Genomic DNA, 22,295 nt, shown 5'->3' on the forward strand with positions numbered 1-22,295 from the left:
CCCCCCCGAATACTAAACCTACAATTTCCCCTCCCCCTCCTGTACCGATACCAATACGTATTATTTCGCCCAATTCTTCCCTCCCTCAATCCGTCCCCCACCCTCCGCCACACCCATACAATACGCGTAGCAGGAACGCCAGTCAGACTAACGCTAATAGAACAAGATAGACACGCTACGGCATTCGAGTAAGTATCCACTTTTACATAACCCATAACACTATACAATCACATCCGTTATTTATACATACACATTAAATGCGTTTTTATATTTCTTTGCAGTTTATCAACATTCTAACCATTGAGATTTACACAACAAATGGGAAGACTACTGTTATAGTAATAAATATTCCAACTAGTACATCAAAAAATTTTCAACGTATATTCCATTTTAACATATTCTCACCTGAATGTGTTTTAACCAATTTAACTCAAGAAGAAACACCAAATGTTCATTCCTGATCTAATTTTCTACAATAGGAACATATGTTTTATACATATTTTATTCTTCAAATCTACTTGGTGGTTAACACGACAATAATATTAACTTTCACCAAAAAGTTAAAAGAAGAGGATCCATTTCAATTCCAGACGAATGTCGATTAAAAAACTTCTCACCAATATAAATATATATTTTTTAGACAATATTGTAAAATTGTACTACAATAGTTTTAAATTGTGTTTGTAACATTCACGTCAAACTTTTAAAACATGATATTGAAAATAACTTTTAACATCACAATGTCTCATTCCAATTTTATATGACCAATAATTGTAAACAGTCTTAATTGTAATTATTTGTTTTAAGGTTATCCATTGTGCTGATGATGCCCATTAAGAAGGGCGAAACATGTACACGATTTTTCTATTTTTATAATTATTTAACCACAAAATGTGGTATTGTAAGTATTGACTAGGTTAACATTAAATGAATATTTTGTAAATTGTATGTAATGAATGCTTTCATCGTTACCTTTGAATCGCTGACGCTGCAGGAACGTATTAAGGTGTCGATGTATTGCCTGACTGTCTGGCTATATATGCCAACTTCTATGGGGTGTTATAATTGCTAGAGATTTAGCCACACTTCACCGCAGTGCTAGGGCTCAGCAACGTGGAACTTGTGAAAAAGGGGAGCATGCCAGTGTGGAATGCACACCACCACCCGTATGTGTAAACTGCACAAGTCGGCATACCCTTCGGCCCAAGGAATGTCATACATGCAAGGAGGAAAAGAAAATCGAGGAGATAAAGACAGTAGATAGTTTTGCTATCCAGATGCTTGGAGGAAATGTAAGTCTGTGGCCCCTCCGGAATTCTCCATCTCCTTTGCTGAGAACTCAGCGAAAGTGCAGAAAACACCAAGTTTTGTAGCTTCTATTTCAATGAGACTATCAACAAGCCCACATAATATTCTAGACAGCAAATGCAGCAAAGACATTAAGGTACAGTCAACACCAAAAGAATCGGGAGGTACATTATCGCCGAAGTTGCCTGGGAAGACTACTTCACAGATGCATTCAGCTGGGAAGTCCTCCCCCACAGGGTGAGGGGGAATGACTTGCCCAACTAGGGCTGGAAAATCTTCCTCCAGCCCTTCTACCAAAGTTCAGACTAAGAAAGAGGAGAAAAGGAAATCTCAGTGCTCCCCTACATGGTTGGAGAGGCTTGTCCATCACAATCGGTTATCACCTGATCTCCAATGAAACCCAGGAAACCATCTGCCGGCTCTCCAGAGTCCAAACATGATGGGCAAGAGAAAGAGGCCCTGATGCCCTTTTGCTCGATCCTTTCCTGTGGAAGATGGTAATGATGATGATGGCGTAAAATGTAGCTGGATGAAAGAAGGAGAAGCAATGGTCCTAATTTTGTCGCACTACTCATCCACACAATGGCACTATTACAGTGGAACTGCAGTAGTTGTATTTGTCGTCTAGGTAAATTACTGAAGTTAATTAGAATAGGTGTAATCCCACCTTTTCAATACAGTTAATATTCAGAAAAGAATATATTTATAAAATTCACTTTCATTTACAGTACATTTCATCCCTATGTGAGGGGCAGTGTTGGTGGTGGTGGTGGTGGTGGTGGTGATTATTGTTTTAAGAGGAAGTACAACTAGCCAATCATCCTCTATATAACACTGATCAGAGAGGAAAAATGGAAGGGATCCAACACTTTGGAAAATGAAGATATAAGCCAAAGGAAGACAAGGGCCACGAAGGGCGTGGAAATCAGGCTCCTTAGGCCTCAAGTACTCTAATACCGTTGGGGTCGGAAAAGAACAAGAGTTGACCAGTGGAGGTCGGATAGGATAGATGAAAGTGATGAGGCTGGCACTAGTAAGTGGAAGCAATGCCAGGACTCACTTAAGGAGACCGTGGTCGCCAACCCACTCCCAAGTTGAAAGTCTCTGGGGTCCTTTTAGTTGCCTCTTACAACAGGCAGGGGATACCATGAGTGTTATTCTACCACCCCTCACCCACAGGAGGGATATGTGAGGGACTTCAACTGTTGAAGATAACTTAACAAAGTTGAAGGATATGCAGTAAAATAGACCAAAGAATAAAATAAGCATGCAGTTAATGGGAAAACACTGAAGAATTCTAAGTGTACTGTTCGGATCCAATTGTATGGAATATTTGGTTTAGAAATAGTTGACATCAATCACTAAAACAGACCGATTTAGGATAAGTTGACGAAGCGCATAAAAAATAGTCCAAATGTTACTAAAATCAAGTGTCCCGTGAATAAATAAATCTAGATGAGGTGACATGTAAGTAAAATGATTTCTTTAACAATCAGGTATTGCATCATTTTTAAAAGTCACTGGAAGGCAGGGGAACTCCTCTTTAATTCAAGACGGAGGTTGGTCCCGCAAAGTGTTGAAGTAATGATGTGTGAAAATGGTGTAGAAAACTTGAATACGTTATCAAGTGGATACCACTATAAAGGGTCCGTTATTGGACATTATAAATTTTCCAGGTAACTCTCTCCTGGTTGCCAGCGTTTCGCCCCCGTGTGCTAGGCTGGGCTCATCAGTTGGTGATCAGTGATATGGATGGAGAAGAATAAATTGAGATGGTTTGGAGATGTCATGTGGGTGGAGGAGGGAAGGGTACCAAAACAATCGTTGGAGGCTAAGATGAACGGAAAGGCGAAGGCACAGAGCAAGATGGATGGACTCTGTCGAGAACAGTATAAGAAAAGAAAAAGACTGGACCGGAATACAGTTGCTGAAGAGGAGTGATTGAAGGAGGTGCAGCGGTGAAGTGCCATCAACAACCCGACCTGGTAGGTGCTGGAAAAGGGCAAATGAAAATGATGACTCCCATCACTACTTGTGACCTATTGTTGCTCGGCTTGGTGTCATTATGTTAAATTCTTAATGCATTAAGTTTTTGTCACTCTTCTAGGTGTTTATTGAGGGTTCGGGTAGTATGCATAGCTTCTTCGTCATTTCAGTTGAATATAAAGGAGAATTTATGGTATAAACTTTAAATATTGGATTTTATGTGAGGCAAAATGTATTAATAATAATAGTAATAATAATCGTATGGCCTCAGCTGCCATATGCAGACATTTCGAATTGAAGCCATCTGGCTGTCTGCTCATCAATTTCGAAATTTCGAATTGAAGCCATCTGGCTGTCTACTCATCAATTTCGACGTTCCGTTTTACTTTAGGCTACGAAAAAGTTTAGCGTTTCTGAGTGTACCAAAGATTGGAATATTTAATATGAATGATAGGCTTGTTTCTGGGGTTCTGGGTGAGGGCATATGACGCTGTTAATGGTGATTCATCCATCTGATTGGGGCGTTTTGCCTTGGTGCTATTTAAGAGGAGTAGGCTATATGCTTGCACTGGGTTTCACTCTTTCCTTTTTTTTCATTTCATTTCATCATTAATTCCTGTGATTAGGTTGAAGTCAGGAAGGGCATCTGGTTATGAACACTCGCTATGAAGATTCATATCATTTCATATCTGACGGTATAGAGAATCAGGGCAAGGGTTGGACATACACATAGTGGATGCCATTTCTTTTCAGTTTTGACTTAATTATCTATAATTGTGGGGTTTTTCAGTATGTTGAAACTAATTCAGGATGAACTGAAATAATTTGGACAGAATGAAAAATTTCCCAGTTAATTGCACCACTGTAAATATTACATTTTAGTGATAGCTTTATAATAACAACACATTAATTTAAATATTTTTTTCAATTTGTGTTACATTAATACTACAACACAGATTGCTTTACAATATGTTTCAGATCCAGTAGTGTCATCATTAATCATGATTTCCTTTTCTGAATCAAACTACAACTGAAAAAAACTTGTTAAGACGTTTCTGCTGGGGACAAGGAAATAGAACGTTTTAAGTGTGAAAAGGTGCTGTTGAATACAGGAATAAAAACTATTCAGCAGGGATATGGAAACACTACATTTTTCAACAAGAGTGCGTTTTATGTTGTGTATGTGTGGGTACAGTAGAAGCTTAATGTATTGTTTCTAAAGATGAACCGACCAGGCGAGTTGGCCGTGCAGTTAGGGGTGTGCAGCTGTGAGCTTGCATCGGAGAGATAGTGGGTTTGAATCCCAATATCGGCAGCCCTAAAGATGGTTTTCCGTGATTTCCCATTTTCACGAAGGCCATGGTCGTTTCCTTTCCATTCCTAGGCCTTTCCTATCTCATGATCGCCATAAGACCTACCAACAAATATGAAAACCTTTTCCACATGAGCTTATAAAATAACAGTATACTAAAAGGTGTAAAAAAAAAAAAATATATATATATATATATATATATATATATATATATATATGAAAAAATGTGCACCGGGGCTCATAAAAGTGTCAGCATATTATTCAGTTCACACTCTTCCTAAAAAAAAAAAAAAAAGAAAAGAAAAAGAAAGTTAGTTGAAGCAATATATTTCGAGCCAGTGAGTTATTAAACTTTATTTTCTGGTCACACTCTTCGGTCATGAATTATTCGGTGGTTACACTCAACCATATGTGAGATAATAACTTGGCTGTCATTTGAAATGCTACAAAATTTGGACATACTCTAGTCAAAACTCGGAAGGTGCGAGTTTCAATATTTGTACACCTCTTCTTGCTTAAAGATGCAGATGTCATGTAACTTCCTGAAAGGATTTTAATTTTGTCTTCATTAGTAAGTATTTTACGACTTTTACCTTATCCATAACAAGACAAATATGCACCATGCTAGTCAGCTTTACACGATTATGTTCTTAATCTGTAGGTAGGCTATCACATGACAAATATTTGCTACTCTTCACTGTACCACTGAACACAGGTTAAATCTCTAACTTCTGAGTGAAATGTGAAATACAAGCACAAACCGAATAAGCTGGGTTATTCAGCAATCTCGCTGCTAACCAGAAAACAAAGTTGAACTTTTCTAAGGCTAACGGCTTTCTTTCTGAAAGTGCAACTTACCCTCTGAAATTCAGGAATTGAAGGCCTTTTCCCTAACCTGCCTCCTGTGGTGAGGGCTTTTATTTGTGCTGGAAATCGCATTCCTTTCACAAAGGATAAGAAAAAAATACATTCAGGGCTGGAAAAAATGTGTTTGTACTAAGCGGTAATAGAGAAAATTCACAACTCAATAAGTGAGGAATTTTTATATAGATTTAATACGAAGGGAATTGTGACTTTGATCTTTTGACATGCTAAGCGAGAAAAATCTTAACTAGGAATGCACTAATGACGTTTCGCTGTATTCAGGTTGGAGAAGATCAAATTGTACCTTAAAAAATCTGAGAGTATATGTATGTGTTTTAACACCCAGACACTGTGATAATTGTCAATTGGTTGTGATGATAGATGGTTTGCAATAGTTATTTATTTGTGCTCACCATCTTTGGTCATGGAGTAAGCTCTTCTGTAACTGCTACGGATTACATGGAATGATAAAATACAACACTCGCACACGATAAAGACTGCATAAACATCATCAAGGTATAAATACCAGGTTAACCAACATGACAGCTGAAAGAAAGGAGATGGGAAGTGGGCTGGGAACCATACGAGGTCTGTGGAAGGTAGTTTGTTGCGAGGAAAATGAGATTAACGGTGATTCCTTTCTGAACACTCAAATTTACTGATTATTAAGGTACAAACAATTTCAAAATAGCATATTACAATGTATGTGCTAACGCACAAACGTTACGATAAACAATTTCTACCTTGGTTCTTCTAGAAACAGTATTTACAATTATTGAATTATAGTCGATGGCAGGTTATTTACATTAAAAAATTAAAAAAATCATTGTTAAAATTACATGCTGAAAATAAGGAAGGGTCCTGTTTGAAACCTTTACAAATGACAGAAAGCAGCAAAATAATAAAATTTAACGTAGAGGCCATTTCGGTTGCAGCCTTTCCTAAAACTCTTCAGTGAAAGGCACAGTTTCAAACTAGCGTACGTTAAATTGCTACAGAGTTATGCGAGGCATCCCCAAGAAAGAAGTAAAAAACAACAAAATCATTACAAACTATTTAAGGCATGAGAACAAAGTGACATTTACATTAGATTCAAATATTCAAATCAAGAGAAGGGGATTACCTCCAAAAACAAAGGGGGTATGACTAGCTGCGAGTGCTAAGTCATTTGAAGTTAAAAATTGGCGAATGGATGATACCCTGGGCAAACTCCGGTGCACAAAAATTTAAATTAAGAATTTACATTTAAAAGTTAAAATCCAAAACATGAACCAAACAGTACTCACCTCGGAGGGCCGGTAGTTCCATCACAGGACAGACGGAGGAGACCTCTGCTCCCTTTGCTGTTCACAAATCAAAGACGACGGAAACAAGCTTGGCCCTGGCCAAGTCGCTAGCAGCCAGAAGTGGGGCAGTCAAGAGATAACCAATTAGCGCATGGGAATTGCACTTGAGGCTCTTATATTCACCAGTAAGAAACTCCATTCTTCTAGCCAATCAGGCTCTGAAATTTTTGATGAGAAAAGATCTTTACAACTTCCAGAAACTTCCTTTTGATGCAACAGGAAATCACTTGAAGCATCTTAGCAACTCAGGCACGTGCATTTACACCCTGCCACAAAAGTTATTACCTTGCTAATTACACTGTTATTTACATATAAAATTTTACACAATTAATTTACCAAATTAATTTAGTAGCATTGTAGAATTATTAAATAACACATAATTCCAAGTTACATCAATGATTTATGGGGTTCACATTCCCAAATTAAGTTATGACAAATTTCCAAAAGTTCTTCTTCTTTGTCCTCATTCAAAATGATAATTTTAAATATCACCCTCAGTCAATTTTTCAAGGCAAAAGAAATGAACTTATTTTACAAAATCAAATAGAACAAAATCAAAATGAAAATGATGACTCTTGGCCTTCAGTAACATATTTTAACTTCTTTTCTTGAGGCATTCCAAAATAAAATAATGTGATACACAACATCTTTCAAAATATGATTAAACACAGCTGCTTTAACACCGTAACATATTCCATGCCTTGGAGAAGCAAATCTTTACACAAGTGTATGTGTTTCTGTTTCCAGTGCGGTGATTTCATGTTAAGTGTTGTATAGAATTTGATGACGATAATGAGGTAAAGAGTGGGTGATGTTTGGTGTTGGTACATAGCATTCTCTTCTCAGATAATACCAAGGGGCTTGCTCAAGGCTTAACATTCTCATCTGAGGGACAAATTGCCATCAACACCTATATATGCCCTCGCTCCATATGAGCAGTGATGGGTTTGAAATTGAACCTTGGATTTTGGCACGTAATCTGGCTATTAGAAATTTTATACCACCATTGCTCCCACCATGTTCGCCAATGTTCTGGTGGTGAAAATGGAACTAGAACTGACTAGTCACAGTGTCAGACCACAAAGACTTGGCCACTAGATAGGGAATGTGTTGAGTGACATACTTCATATGAAGTCTTGCCTCACTGCTGAAAGTACTTGACTACTTTATGTGCTCACATCATAAGAAGGTGAATTACTTGTATTTTGATGCATCTGTGTTTGCAGTCTGGCTCTGACCTATCGTATCAAGCAGGATAACCTAAAAAATGGGAGGGGGGAAGGAGGGGAAATTATGTTAATTTAATTTTTAATGTAAAATACCAATGAAATTCCACCACTTTTTTGGTATGAACCATTAGCAGTTGCTAGCATACAGGTGTCCTTCAGAGAGAAAGGTTGTTCCCCTTCATGAATCTACACAGCCACCCTTTGCTTGCTTTAAACGGTAGTTCCTATATTGTTTTTCTCAGCATTTCCAGTGCCTTTAACTGTGTAGCATTTCGTGCAAAAGTAAGTAGCCATATTTTCTTAATCCAGTTGCATTTTTGTTTTTCAATTTATGCATACTGGCATGATCTTGGTACCCGAAATGATAGTGCATTTTTGAGCTGCCATATTGGATTCAATACATATTATGTGCCCGATTAATAAGTTTCTGTTCGACGGCCGTACAGTCTTGAATCGGGATGCCAATCGGGCAAAATCACTGTGAGCATTGAATTGTTGACCTTTCAAGGCCTTTTTGAGGGGACTGAAGGCATGATAATTGCATGGGGAGAGATCAGGACTATAGAGCGGGTACTAGAGTGTCTCCCACTTTAGTTGGTATACCGTCAGCGTGACAACCTTTGTGGTATGAGGATGGGCGCTATCTTGAAGCAGCAGGACCCCTTGGCTCAGTTGTCCTGGACATTTCACCTTAACTGCCTGCTGCAGTTTCTCCAGTGTTGTGCAGTACCGTTCCCCGGTGATGGGGGACACCAGGTTCCTTGAAATTAATCAGCAATGGGCTCCTGTAATCAAAGAACATGGCGAGCATCACTATTCCCGCCTACGGTTGGCTCTTGAACTTCTTGGGACAAGGGGACGATGGATGACACCACTGCATCATTGACGCTTTCAATTCCGGTTCCCAGTGGTGGCACCAGCTTTCATCGCTTGCAACAATGCGCTCCAGGAACGTGTTGCCTTCTACATTGAAACGCATGAAGTGCTGCAGGCAAACAGCCATCCGGTGTGCTTTTTGTTTGGCATTCAGTGTCTGGTGTATCCACTGATTGTAGACCTTCCAGTAGCTTAATTCCTGCCGAATAATGTGTTGCATGCTACCAGAGCTGATGTCGATCCATTGCTAGTACACAAATGGTTATGCACCGGTCCGCCCTAATCGCCTCATCCACCTCCTGCTTGTCTGTAATGGATGGGGCTGGCCTCCTAGATCAACTAGCATCTTGTGTTGAAATGTGACCCGCACAGAATTTGGTGGAAATGTGACCCGCACAGAATTTGGTGCATCATTCCACAATGGAGGTTTTCGACAGACGTACTGTCCCATACACAGTCTTCATTCTCCAATGGATGTCCACCGGTGTTTGCCCTTTGGCGCCAAGAACAGAATAACAGCACATTGGTCCTGTTTGGACGCATTTGGTAATATCATTGCCACAGTTCATGTGGCCTCATTTAACTCTTGCATCTCGGCACGACACGACTGCGACACTAATCCCTTTGTCTACATGTTCGTCCTTATATACCCTCATCGGAGTCGCACTATGTTGCATGTCTGCTGCAGCAACACCCTCAAATAGAAACTTTTTGATCACATCTTATATATATTAAATAACTGCATAAAACAGTATAGTTCATCATACTCTTTTATCTCCCATCTGTTGAAAAATGTAATATATTCAGTGTAGTCTGTACCATCCCTCTATAATTCTGCATTGTGTTAACATCTTAACAGCTTGTGCATTGACAGGGGAAGGAAACGGAGGGCCAAGGGATCTACTTACATAGAGAGTTCGGGAGAGGTATTGGTAAGGAATAGGTTTGAGTCTCTGCAGGTAGAACAACAGAGGGAAGAGGAGGAACAGGAAAGTTACAGAGGAAAGGAGAAGTAAGAGGACAGGGAGTGTTAGGAAAGGGAAACGTGGAGTATAGGATCATGAGAGTGAGACAAGAGAGGAGTATTGGGTTCTGCAGCCATCAGGGAAGATAAGAGAGACCAGGTGGAGAGGGAATCTGATTAGTTGGATGGGATTAAGGCTCTGGTCAAGGGGGGCGATTAGGGGCAGATGTTGATGAAAGTAGGTGGGAAGGAGAAGGGTAACGTTAAGTTGGTGGTTTTTCATGTTTATACCAACAACGTAAGGCAAGCAGGAATAGGTACCAACATATTTGGGGACTTGTGTGATCTGGTTAATGCATCTGGAAAAGTTTAAGGGAACGAAGATTCTTGTCAGTGGCAAGCTATCAAAAAGTTAAGGATGAGAAACATTAGATTCTAGGTGTAAGGCTCATCTCTAAAAAAACAGGCAACTTATGTTTTTGAGGTGACCGGGCGAGTTAGCCGTGCAGTTAGAGGCACACAGCTGTGAGCTTGCAACCGCGAGATAGTGGGTCGAACCCCACTATCGGCAGCCCTGAATATGGTTTTCCATGTTTTCCCTGTTTCACACCAGGTGAATGTGGGGGCTGTACCATAATTAAGGCCACTTACTTCCCACTCCTAGGCTTTTCCGACCCCATCATCGCCGTAAGACCTATCTGTGTCAGCGTGATGTAAAGCAACTTGTAAAAAAAAATGGGGTGTACAGACCTGAAAAGGGTGATGCTGATGCAGAATAATTTGATAAGTTAATAAAATATGTGGGGAAATGACACTGAAAGAAAAGCGATTATAGCAGGTGATCTAAATTTACCAGATATTAACTGCGATGGTAATGCAAATACTTGGGTAGCGTTATATCAAATGACAACCTAGCAAAACATGAGGTGAACAATCGAATCAATAAGGCAACACAATTTTACCACCAGGTAAGACACCTGCTGTGGGATGAGCAAATACCCATGAAAACAAAAATGACATTGTACAAATCTTATTATACACCAATTCTTACATACAGTCTCGAAACCACAATACTGACCAATAGAGATAATCCCAAACTTCAGGCAGCTGAAATGAAATTCCTACGCACTATGATCCAGAAAACCAGGAAAGACAAGATTAGGAATGAGAAAATTAGAGAAGAAGTAGGAATAGATGATTCTTTCCTCAATAAGATTCAGATATCAAGACTGAAGTGGTTTGGTCACATAAAGAGGATGCCAGTAAACAGAGCTGCAAGGAAGGAATTTGACAGAAAAGTAGAAGGAAGACGACCCGTGGGAAGGCCACGAAGGAAATGGATAGATTTAGTTAAGAACGATGTACTGCTGAGAGGTCATGATTGGGACAAGTTGGTGGAGGAAGAATGGTACAAGGACAGGATGAGGTGGAGGAGGCTCATATACCACACCCGGGAAACTGGAGATGGTTTAGGATGATGATGATGATGCAAATGACAGAGAGCATGACCAACAAATGATAAGCAGTTTAATCTGGGAAGAACAGCTGAACTAGAAAGTGAAGGAACCAAGTAGAAAGAAAAATAGTTTAGATGTGGTGCTGATGAAACCAAATGAGCTCTGTAGGGAAATTGAAGTGATAGGTGGGATAAGTGATCACAAAGATGTTTTTGTTGTTGTAGATAAGGAAGGCAAGAGGAAGTTTAAGGAAGTAATTATTATCACTGGAAAATGGTTAATAAAATTGGTGGGATGAGCTTAAATCAGTTGTTGAGGAGTGTGAAAACAGGTCTGTACCTTTAAAGGTGACAAGAATTGGCAAAGATCTGGTATGTTATAACAGAGAAATAAGAAAAATAAAGAGATTAAGGAGGAAGTGCAGGTTGGAAAGAAATAGAGTAACGAAAGGTTGTGGAAGCAAAGGGAAATTGAAGGAACATACTAGGAAATTGAATTTTGCTAAGTCAGCTAAGGATTACATGGCAGCAAACATAATAATTGACAGTCATACGAGTGTTAGTGAAAAATGGAAGGCAATATATAGATACTTTTAGGCAGAAATGGGTTCCAGGAAGGATATTGTAGGAATTATAAATAACCAACGGGAGTGTGTGTATGAGGATGTACAGAAGGCAGATATATTTAGTCAGCAGTATGTAAGTACAAAACTTTAAAGTAGGAACAAGAGAATTCGTAATTTACATGGAAATATGTCCTCAAAAATGTTCTGTTATAGCCTGGCAGTTTCCTGTTGAGTTCACCGGGTGAAAAAATAATAAAAATGACATAAAACGATACCTGAGTAGCGTAGAGGAGAGGTCCTTCCTATATGCTTGCCAGGGACTCGCCAAGCTGCCCCTAGCAGTATTCTTACTTATATAGAAGAATTAAAACGGAGGCACTATAAATCTCAGATTTGTGAACATTTTATACGTTGCTATTCGCTGGCTTTGATCAGCCGGGTCAGCTGTCATGAAGACTATTTTCTTTTCCACAAGGCCCACAATGCTGCCACCCTCGTTGAAAGAAAACCGTGTGATTTGAAACTGTCTTGGCATACGCCCATAACCTTACTTTTTGTCACAATTTAGCAAGACTCTAGATGGGATGCCAGAGCTTACGCACCCCAGACTCTTTTTGCTTGCCCCCCCTCCCAGCACAACAGTTACTAACCGGACCTCACCAATCCAGACCAACGGTCTTTTCACTGACCTGATCTTGTAAAGATAGTCTTTGCAGCCTTGTAATGTAAAGATAGTCTTTGCAGCCTTGTAAAACACGCTGCGACATTGTTCAACTTGTGCCATCCTGTATGTCTAGCCTCTGTGACATCGTCCTAGTGGCACCACATTCGATCTTAATCCTGTGTTTCACGAAGGCTTAGCGGAAGCGTAATAGAGTTCACTAGAGCCTACACGTAGCGCTGGTGAAAGTTACTCACGATTTAAAAAAATTAAATTTCAGTTGTAGTTTGCTTCTCTGGTGTAGTAGTTAGCATGATTAGTCGCCACCAACGGAGGCCCGGCTTCGATTCCCGGCTCTGCCACGAAATTTGAAAAGTGGCACGTGGGCTGGAGCGGGGTCCACTAGGCCTTGGGAGGTCAACTGAATAGAGGTGGGTTCGATTCCCACCTCAGCCATCCTCGAAGTGGTTTTCTGTGGTTTTCCAATTCTCCTCCAGAGAAATGTCAGGATGTTATCTCCGATAACTTAAGGACACAGCCACTTCCTTCCCTCTTCTTTTCTTTCTCATCACCATTCAGCATTGACATGAGTAGTGTTGCAAATGGAACTTACTGAACTTCAGGAGAACATGGCTTTGAAAACATTTAAGAACACCTGCTTAGAAGATTTTTCTGTGAAATACTTTCCATGCAAGAAGTATCCTAATATACCTACTTTCAACGTGAGGAGATTAGCATTTTTTAGCAGCACGTATCCTTGTGAGCAACTCTTCTCCTTCATGAAGTGGTGTAAACCCAAATAAAGGGAAGGGTAACCGATTTCTACCTTGAAAACAGCATTGGTGTTGGAACATTCAGTATACCACTGAACAATAAGAGACTGGTTCAAAACATGTAGGGTCAATTTTCCCACTAAAATGGTGTGTAAATACATTGTTTCTGCTTTTCTTTAGTAAGCAAATATTTTGGTTACTGTTATAACTTCGTGTGTGTGTGTTACTTTTAACTGTATTTGTCTTTGTTAAGGACTTTCCAATGGCAGTGGTTGGTACGGCTGGTCGTGGACTCATCGTGTATCAACTGGAGGGGAAGCCACAAGAGTTCAAGCGCATTGACTCTCCACTCAAATACCAGCATCGCTGTGTTGCTATATTCCGGGACAAGAAAAAGGTTCCTACAGGTAACTTACTCATTGTATCATAAATCGTACTGTTTTTTTCCCTTCATTTTTATAAAGGTCTTGTACTAATCTACTGTAATATGTTCATAATTACAGGCTACGCTTTGGGAAGCGTTGAAGGCAGAGTGGCCATACAGTACGTCAATCCTACTAATCCTAAAGACAATTTCACTTTTAAATGTCATCGTTCCAATGGATCCACAAATGGTTACCAGGATATATATGCTGTGAGTTTATTACTAGTCATAAGTAGGAAGTTTTGTGTGATGTAATTATTTACTGTTCAGTGCATTTTGTTTGGAAGAAAACCTTTTGAAGCTTTTTCTTTTTCCTACCAACATGACATTGAATTGAGTATAATTTGTTACAAATCTTGTGATAATAGAAAGTGAACTAACTGTAAGACATCTTTCTTTTTCTTCTGCCACTTTTCCCACACCCACTTCAGAACATCATTGTAAAAACATTTATGCATCAGTTAGTTAGAATAGAAGAGAATTTTATTGTCGTTAGGCAACTGGCAGTTGCAATGGATAGAGTCATATGTGCATAGTTACAAAATATTAAAGTATCTCATTAAGCACAGTAAATAAATACAACTATATACACAAGAGTTGAAATAAACATAACACTATTCGTCCAAAAGAGTGATAAATAATTACTAATTTACCAACGTGTTAGGATGGCGTTGGCCTTTATTACCCCCTTGAAACAGTTTTATTTTTCCTTCAAGTTCGGATACTGAGTAGAAGCTATTGGACGTCGACCAATTTTTAAGGGTTCTTTTGAAGTTACATAGTGGCATATCCTTTACATGGGCAGGTAGTTTGTTGAATAATTTAATGCCATTATACCTATAGTTTTTTTGTGTTTTCCTCAGCCTAACATGTGGTAAATCTAAATCGTTCCTGTATCTTGTACCATATGAGTGTACATTTCTGTGAGTTGTTAGGTCGATGAGATTTTCTTTAGTATTGAGTATACATACCTGCCAACCCTTCCGATTTACCCGGAAACTTTCCGATTTTTAACTCGTCTTCCGATTTTCCGATTTATTTTTACTTCTTCCTATTTTTGACCAATATAACCTCTAGTACGGCCAATACTCTTCCTCTAGGATAAACGATAAATTCTTATGTGCTTGTGTAATTTACGAAACCTCATTTTGAAGCGTATTTATTTGATGCCTTATTTCGTGAGTGTTTCGTCCGTCGCCTTCCTGTATCGTGTTTCCCGCTCACCAGGCGTACGCGCTAGCGACTCAGTTAATCTGGACGAAAGAATGAGTTTGTTACTGTGTTGTTCGCAAGCTGTTAACATCGTTTCTGTGCGTAGTTTCGTCGGAGTTGTAGTCCACGTGTGTTTTCTTGCATTCCTATGTTTTCCCCCTCTGCCAAAGTCGTATGTTAATAATGTATGGGACATATCCGGTATTGAATTGTTTTGCATGTGGTAGTTTTGCGTATTTAAGTGCATAATTTTAATGAATTGAATGTTTTTAAGGGGTGTCAGTGACAGTTTCTGGTAGTTTCTTTTCTTGTTATGGCCAAAAAGTGTAACAAATGTTATCTCCAAGTGTTTCCGTTCATTTTACCGTCTGATAAAGGAAACTGCCGTATTTTCTCGCGTAATTAACGCCCTTACATAATTTACGCATCCCAATATTTTTGGGTCCAAAGTGGAGAAAAAGAAATGTTCACGTATTTGACGCACCTACGAAGTACAACTTCGAACATCCATCACGCAGCTCCGGATGTCAACTTCTCAAGTAGCAGGGTTCCTATTGCGAAAGCGAGCATTCCAAATACAGGGAAACGTGCTGTTATTAGCAGGCAGGAAATCCCACTGCACTAGTTTTACGAATGTTTCGGGTACGGCACATTCTGTGATCTCAAAATTGTTTGTCATTCCACAGTATTCGAGTAATACTGCATCATACAAACTCGCGGTGATCAATTACGCCGAAACATACGAGAATAGGGCAGCGGGCCGCAAGTATACTGTGGCCGAATGGAACGTGCGCTACTGCGAGAACAGAAGTGCACTTCAAGCGGCCAATTTGACTCGCAGAGCATTTCGCGGACCAAAAAGCGGCAAGTTTCCGCAAGTAGAGGACGCCAATCAGTTTCCATATGCCACAAAGTCTAACATTCGATGAGAAAGGGATATCGAGTGTTATCGTACCTGCTACCGGAAGCAAAAAAACAGCGATGTACTGCAATGCTTGCTGTAATAGCTGATGGGAGAAAACTTGCGCCTTACATTGTTCTAAAAGGAAAAACAATGCCTAAACTAAAGCAAACTTTCCGCGAGTGATGCACGTTCGTATTCAAGAAAAAGGGTGGATGGACACGCCACTCGTACAAGATTGGATACGAACGGTTTGGGTAATGTTGCAGGGTCCCTCCTTCTATGCCCGGCCCTTCTCGTGTTGGACAGTTTTCTTTTTTTGCCAGTATGTCATTATTATTACATTGCATTAATTGTACTTTTATTACCGGTAGTTCATGTTTATTTTACTTCAGGACGTATTGTCAGCTCGTACCGGGAAGAATGTTTTGCGGTTTCGGTACGTCAAACCCACTTGTCCAACTTGCCTTATTTGACTTTTCAGAAAAAATCTCACACCGGAATTTTACGCCAAATGACGATAACCGCAAATGAGTTGAACCAATTGAGTTTATATTATATTTGGTGTGTCTTTAAAATGAAAATGAATTGTAAATAATTTGTAAATATCTGAATTCTTTGAATAATTTACGCATCCGAAGTTTTCGCCTGTATTTTTCGTCAAAAAATTGCGTCAATTACTCGAGAAAATACGGTATTATGCATTTTGTTGAGTGTGTTGGTGTGACATAAATATTATTTTTCGCATGTAAGTGTCATAAATGAGAATGATTAGGTACATTTTCTTGTAACCATTTTTATGTTTTCTTAGTTGAAGATTTTAAATTTAATTGTCAATTCACATTGTAGCCTAACTGTAGATATGTATGCCTTTTATACTGACCGTTTTTCACCTAGACCGTGGTGGAATATATGTGATGAAATCCAAGAATTAATAATCTTCCTATTTTTGGTTTCTAAAAGTTGGCAGGTATGAGTATACTATGAAATGTATAATGAGGGAAGAGTCATAATTGCAAGGTCTTGCAACATAGGTCTACATGACTCCCTTGTGGCCTTACATTTAAGACATCTTATTGCCTTCTTTTGCCACTTGAACACATCTTGAGTCCCTGTTGAGTTTCCCCATAACATGGTACCATATGATAAGTGTGAATGAAAGAAGGCATAGTATGCATTCATCATCTGACTACTACTAACTGATCCTTTGAGTCTGCGAAGCAAAAATATCACTCTAGCCAGTTTTGTACATAACTTTTGCGTGTGTGTGTTCGAGGTTAATTTACAATCCAGATACAATTCCAGTAATTTGACAGAATTTTGATCATTATTACCCAGACCTGAATTAATTAAATGGAAGTAGATCACTTCTGTCTTGTTATTATTTAGTATAAGTTTATTTGCATGCAACTAAGAGGATGATTTGTGTAACATTTCTATCCTTTCCTCCTCAACATATTTTAAGTCTCTATTGCTTGTTATGATAGTAATATCATCTGCATAGAGCACTGACCTACAGGGTAAATTACTAACAATATCATTTATATAAACAAGGAAGAGGAAAGTTCCTATAACTGAATCCTGAACCACCCCTGCTTTTACTTTGAGAGCCCTAGATCGTTGATTTTCTACCAGTACAATTTGATACCTGTCATTGAGGTAGGATGTAAAGTCTAAATTTTTCACGCCATAGTAGCTAAGCTTACTTACTAATATATTGTGCGGTACTGAATCAGAAGCTTTGCTGAGGTCTAACAGTGTAGCACTTGTAATGTGGTGAGACTCAAAGCCTTGAATGGTGGATTTATTTGTTCGGAACCCAAACTGTTCAGCATTTAATAAATTATACTTTTCAAAATATACAGATAGCTGTTCCTTTATACAATGTTCTATTATCTTAGATATGATTGGAACAATTGAAATGGTTCGATAACTGCCTGGATCCGTAACATCTCCATTCTTAAACACAGGAATTGTAACTGTAATTTTTAGACAGTCTGGGAAAGTCCCCTCAGTCAGTATCCAATTGATGAGGCGAGTTAAAGGAATAATTATTATGTCAATAATTTGTTTTAGAATAAAATTACTTATGCGATAGTAGTCTTCACAGTGTGAAGAATTTAGTTCTGAGACTATTTTGCAGACTTTCTTTAGGTTTATAACTTGCCATTTAAAGGGAGGTCTGTTATTTTCATGAGTTACACTATTCTTTAATAGATTGTTGTATGCAGTTTCATTGTCCCCCGAGGTGTTACTGATATTCATATGTTTGGCACTGTTTATATAGTATTCATTAAGTACATTCGGTTCTATTGGCACAGAATTCTCCCTTTTTGCCCTCCCAATTTCATAATTTATGATGGACCAGGCCGCCTTACATTTTAGAGTTGTTAATAAAATAATCATTAGCTTGTTGTTTTGCCAGTTGAATTTCCTTACGGTAGATTTTTTTAATGAGGGTATAATTTTCTTTATCTGTTTGTTTTCCTTGTTTTGCTTTATTGTATTAGATCATCATTAAGTTCCTGATAGTTGTAAGGTGAGGAGTGTACCATTTCCCTTTTTGCTTCCCTTTGAGTTTACCTAATCCGTTAATTACCTTTTTTTTAGTTCTAGGACAGCACTCTTCCACACAATAACCTAGTAACTGTATAAAATTTTCAGTTGCTTCCGAGGCATTATTAGAGTTTAGTATAATGTTTTCAAAATTGATGTGAATTAATTCATTTCTTAGCCTCCTGAAATGTTTAAATTGCCTATTGTCATGTTGCTTTTCCAATTCAGTTTTTAATTTTAGCCAGAGACCACTATGATCAGACAGTATATGCTCTGTAACACCACATGTGAAGTTACTGTTTTGAACATTAGTGATTATATTGTCCAAACAAGAATTTTTCCTGGTGGGTTGATCATTGGCAAGATAGAAATCATGAGACCTGAGAATATCACAAAATTGTTTTTTGATGGATGATTCAACTAAAATATTAATATCACCTATGCAATAGATTTTGTAATTCCGATACCTCGCTAAGCAATCTGCAAAATGATCCCACACGTTCAGAGAGGCATGACTATCAGAACCTGGTGTTCAGTACAGGGAAATAATTATCAATTTAGTATTTGTATATATCACCCCGGCCACTTCAAATAGCTTTTCTATACAGTACTCCTCTAAATCTAAAACAGTGTATTTCATATTAGTGTTTATTTTTCCATATATTGCAACTCCCCCATTTGAAGTCCTACTTCTACAAAAATATGTAACTCTCATATCCCGCTGGGATATAAAAACCAACCTCTTGATGTACCAGTATCATTCTATCATATAATGAGGTTAAAAGTTTGTACCAGGTAATCTGGTATAGAGGATGAAGAGAATGTTCAAACTAATGATACAAACATATCAAACAGGGTGATTTGATGACACAGAAGTTGATAGATTGTAGAAGATGGGGTAGCATTGTAGTGTAGGTCTGTGGGATAACCGTCTCCATGTTTTTATTAATGCCTAGTATGATTTGTTTGGTGCTCCAAAAATTGTAAAAATAGTTAGTGGGACGTAAAACCAATAACGTCATTATTATTATATGTCAGGTACATTGACGTGTAAAACAATCGCTTTGATTGGATTGTTTTTATCGTGTTTTAAATCTGCTTCTCCAAACATTATCTATATAGAGGAGCTGTAAACAGTCACTTTGTTGATGATCTTACCTGCTTTATTATTAAAAACCACCGTGAATATTTCTTAACTAAAGTAAATTCTTGTCCTCATCCCACACCCCCAGTGGAGGTGAGCTGCATGTACCATTTTACCGCATGTCAACCTTCCTGTCATTCTCAAATCTCTGGCTGTACCGGGAATTGAACTCGGTGCCCCAGAGAATGGCAGTAAATTGTGCTAACTGTTGTACTGGCAGATATTCTTAACCACAAAACATATCACACGACTGATCCATGCTTGGAATGTGCACCAGTCGGACATACGAAACTGTTAACCATTTTGTGCGACGTCATCAGAATTGCAGTACGTTACGAAGGCGGACATTTCTTAACTACAAAACACAGACAAACCGCATAACTCTTATGGCTTTTTCATTACGTGGGTTGGACAGGCGAAACTATTCACAAATTTGTGTTTTGTCATCGGAACTGCAGTACGGCCTGAACCCGTTTGAAGTGGAATGATTGTTCTTCTCTTTGGGGGTATCTTATTTGCAAGCTTTATTTTTTCCATTTTCTTTGTCTAAAAAAGCCAGGAGGGGGGTTTCTAATACGCAAGGAAACACGGTATTTTTATTCCCATCTGCAGTTTCATTGTTAAAATACAGGGGGCCTATTTGTGCCACATTTCATCAATGGCTCACTTTTGTGTGGGGATATGGATGCTCACTGCCCTCACTGAATTGGTGTATGACCGTAGTTGAGCTGCTCCTTTACTCTGTATTTGGGGAATGAGGACATAGTATGCTCCTGAACTTCGGTAACACAAGAACAAGTACATGGCAGGCTCAACATTCTTACAAGGAGAGATTTCTACGTAGACATCAATTGACGGCAAATATCTTCAGGAATTTTGAGCGGCATTTTGCTTAGAACAGTCATTTAATCAAATGCCTGCTCTTAGATAGGTGCCAGTGACATGAAATACGAGGGCAGATCAGAAAATAAGTTGCACTTCCCATTTATGGCCATTTATTACACCACCTATACAACAGCAACGCGACTATAATGACATACACTGTAACGTCACTTTTCCATATAGTTTCCAAGAGACTCCAAATATTTCTGCGAACGCACAACCAACTTGTCGATGCAGGATGCATAGAAATTTCCTCCAGCGTTCTGCAACCACTCGGAGACAGCGACCTTCACCTTCTCATCGGTCTGGAAACGTCGACCACCGAGCTCCGTTTTGAGCTTACCGAACAGATGAAAGTCACATGGCGCTAGATCGGGACTGTAGGGTGGATGTTGCCAGACCTCCCACTTGAAACGCTGCAGCAGTTCTCTCGTTTGGCGGGCCTTGTGAGGTGTTGCGTTATCTTGCAACAAAATCACACCGGCGCTCAATTTCCCCCGGCGCTTCTCTTTAATCGCTTTACGGAACCGGTGCAACGTTTGACAATGCAACGCCGCGTTGATCGTTGTTCCTTTCGACATGAATTCCAAGTGCAGCAAACCCTCCATGTCAAAGAACACTGTCGCCATAACCTTACCGGCTGAAGGTTGAACCTTGGCCTTCTTTCGTTGTGGTGATGAGGGGTGCACCCATTCCATTGATGTTCGCTTCGTTTCGGGGGTGAAGTAGTGGACCAACGTTTCGTCGCCTGTGATGATTCGCCGCAGAAACCCGTTGCCATCTGCGGCATAGCTTTGCAAAAATGCCAGGGAGGATTGGAAACGTTGTCCCTTGTGCTCATCGGTGAAAAAACGTGGGACCCATCTTTGACACAGCTTACGATATCCAAGGTCCTCGTGAACAATGGCAACACACTGCCATGCGACATGTTCAGCTGCTCAAAAACAATAAAGGTGCTTTTTAATCCACCTATTCAATACTTTTATTTTTACTTATAGTAGTTACATAAACAGACTATCAGTTAAATGGAACATGTTTCGCCCTCAATTAAGGGCATCTTCAGCCTAAAAACAATCTTCAAGAGTATATCTAATATTAAATATGGAAGCTAAAAGTTTAGCTAGTTATTAAAATTCGGGACATAAAAATGTGAATAATGATACATTATACAAATATGTTAATGGAAACACTGTCAATGATTAAACTATAATCTTGTCGGAGACTAAAACTTCTTCCATTAAAATTCTAATTAAAATAGTTAATTTAAAATTGCTAGTGGAATACCAAAGTGATAATAACATAATGCCAACGACATGAGGGCGTGAACACAAGCACAAACATGAATGTCATAAATACACCATGTTCATGGCCATTGATGAATTCGTGAGCATAAGGTGAAATTGAAGCAAATACACATTAGTGACTAAAGATCCGTTAGCTGAAGTTCAACGCAACTTAAAGGCATTACTTAAAAGATCCACATCTCTTTTTACCGAATAAGAACAACGAAAGGTTGTCAAAATGAATCCTAGGCTCCCAGAAACTAGAGCTTTGCCCAAAATACATAAAAAAGATGTTCCGATTCGTCCGATAATCAATTGCCGAAATTCTCCCACATATAAGGTCTCTAAATACATTCATAATTTTTTGAAAAGACATTACACTTTCAATAATAAACAACTATTAAGAAATTCCATTGACTTGTGTGACATTTTGATTAAATTTGGCATGTGTCCAAACCAGATGATGTGCTCGTATGACGTAGTGAATATGTTCCCGAATATTCCAACAGATAAAACTGTTAATATTATTCATGATAATATTTGTAAACACAG

At 38.9% G+C, this 22,295-nt stretch overlaps 1 protein-coding gene across 1 annotated transcript in view; it reads left to right on the forward strand.

Annotated features, from left to right (window-relative positions):
* The window catches only part of Rae1 (ribonucleic acid export 1), a 113,082-nt gene that overhangs the window by 54,869 nt on the left and 35,918 nt on the right, over nucleotides 1-22,295 (forward strand). The window contains exons 6-7 of the mRNA XM_067149997.2: nucleotides 13,595-13,748; nucleotides 13,845-13,975. Of these exons, the coding sequence (XP_067006098.1) occupies nucleotides 13,595-13,748; nucleotides 13,845-13,975 (285 nt within the window). The remainder of the gene's footprint in view (nucleotides 1-13,594; nucleotides 13,749-13,844; nucleotides 13,976-22,295) is intronic.

Source organism: Anabrus simplex, chromosome 6 (genome assembly GCF_040414725.1).
Source record: "Anabrus simplex isolate iqAnaSimp1 chromosome 6, ASM4041472v1, whole genome shotgun sequence".
Lineage (NCBI taxonomy): Eukaryota > Metazoa > Arthropoda > Insecta > Orthoptera > Tettigoniidae > Anabrus > Anabrus simplex.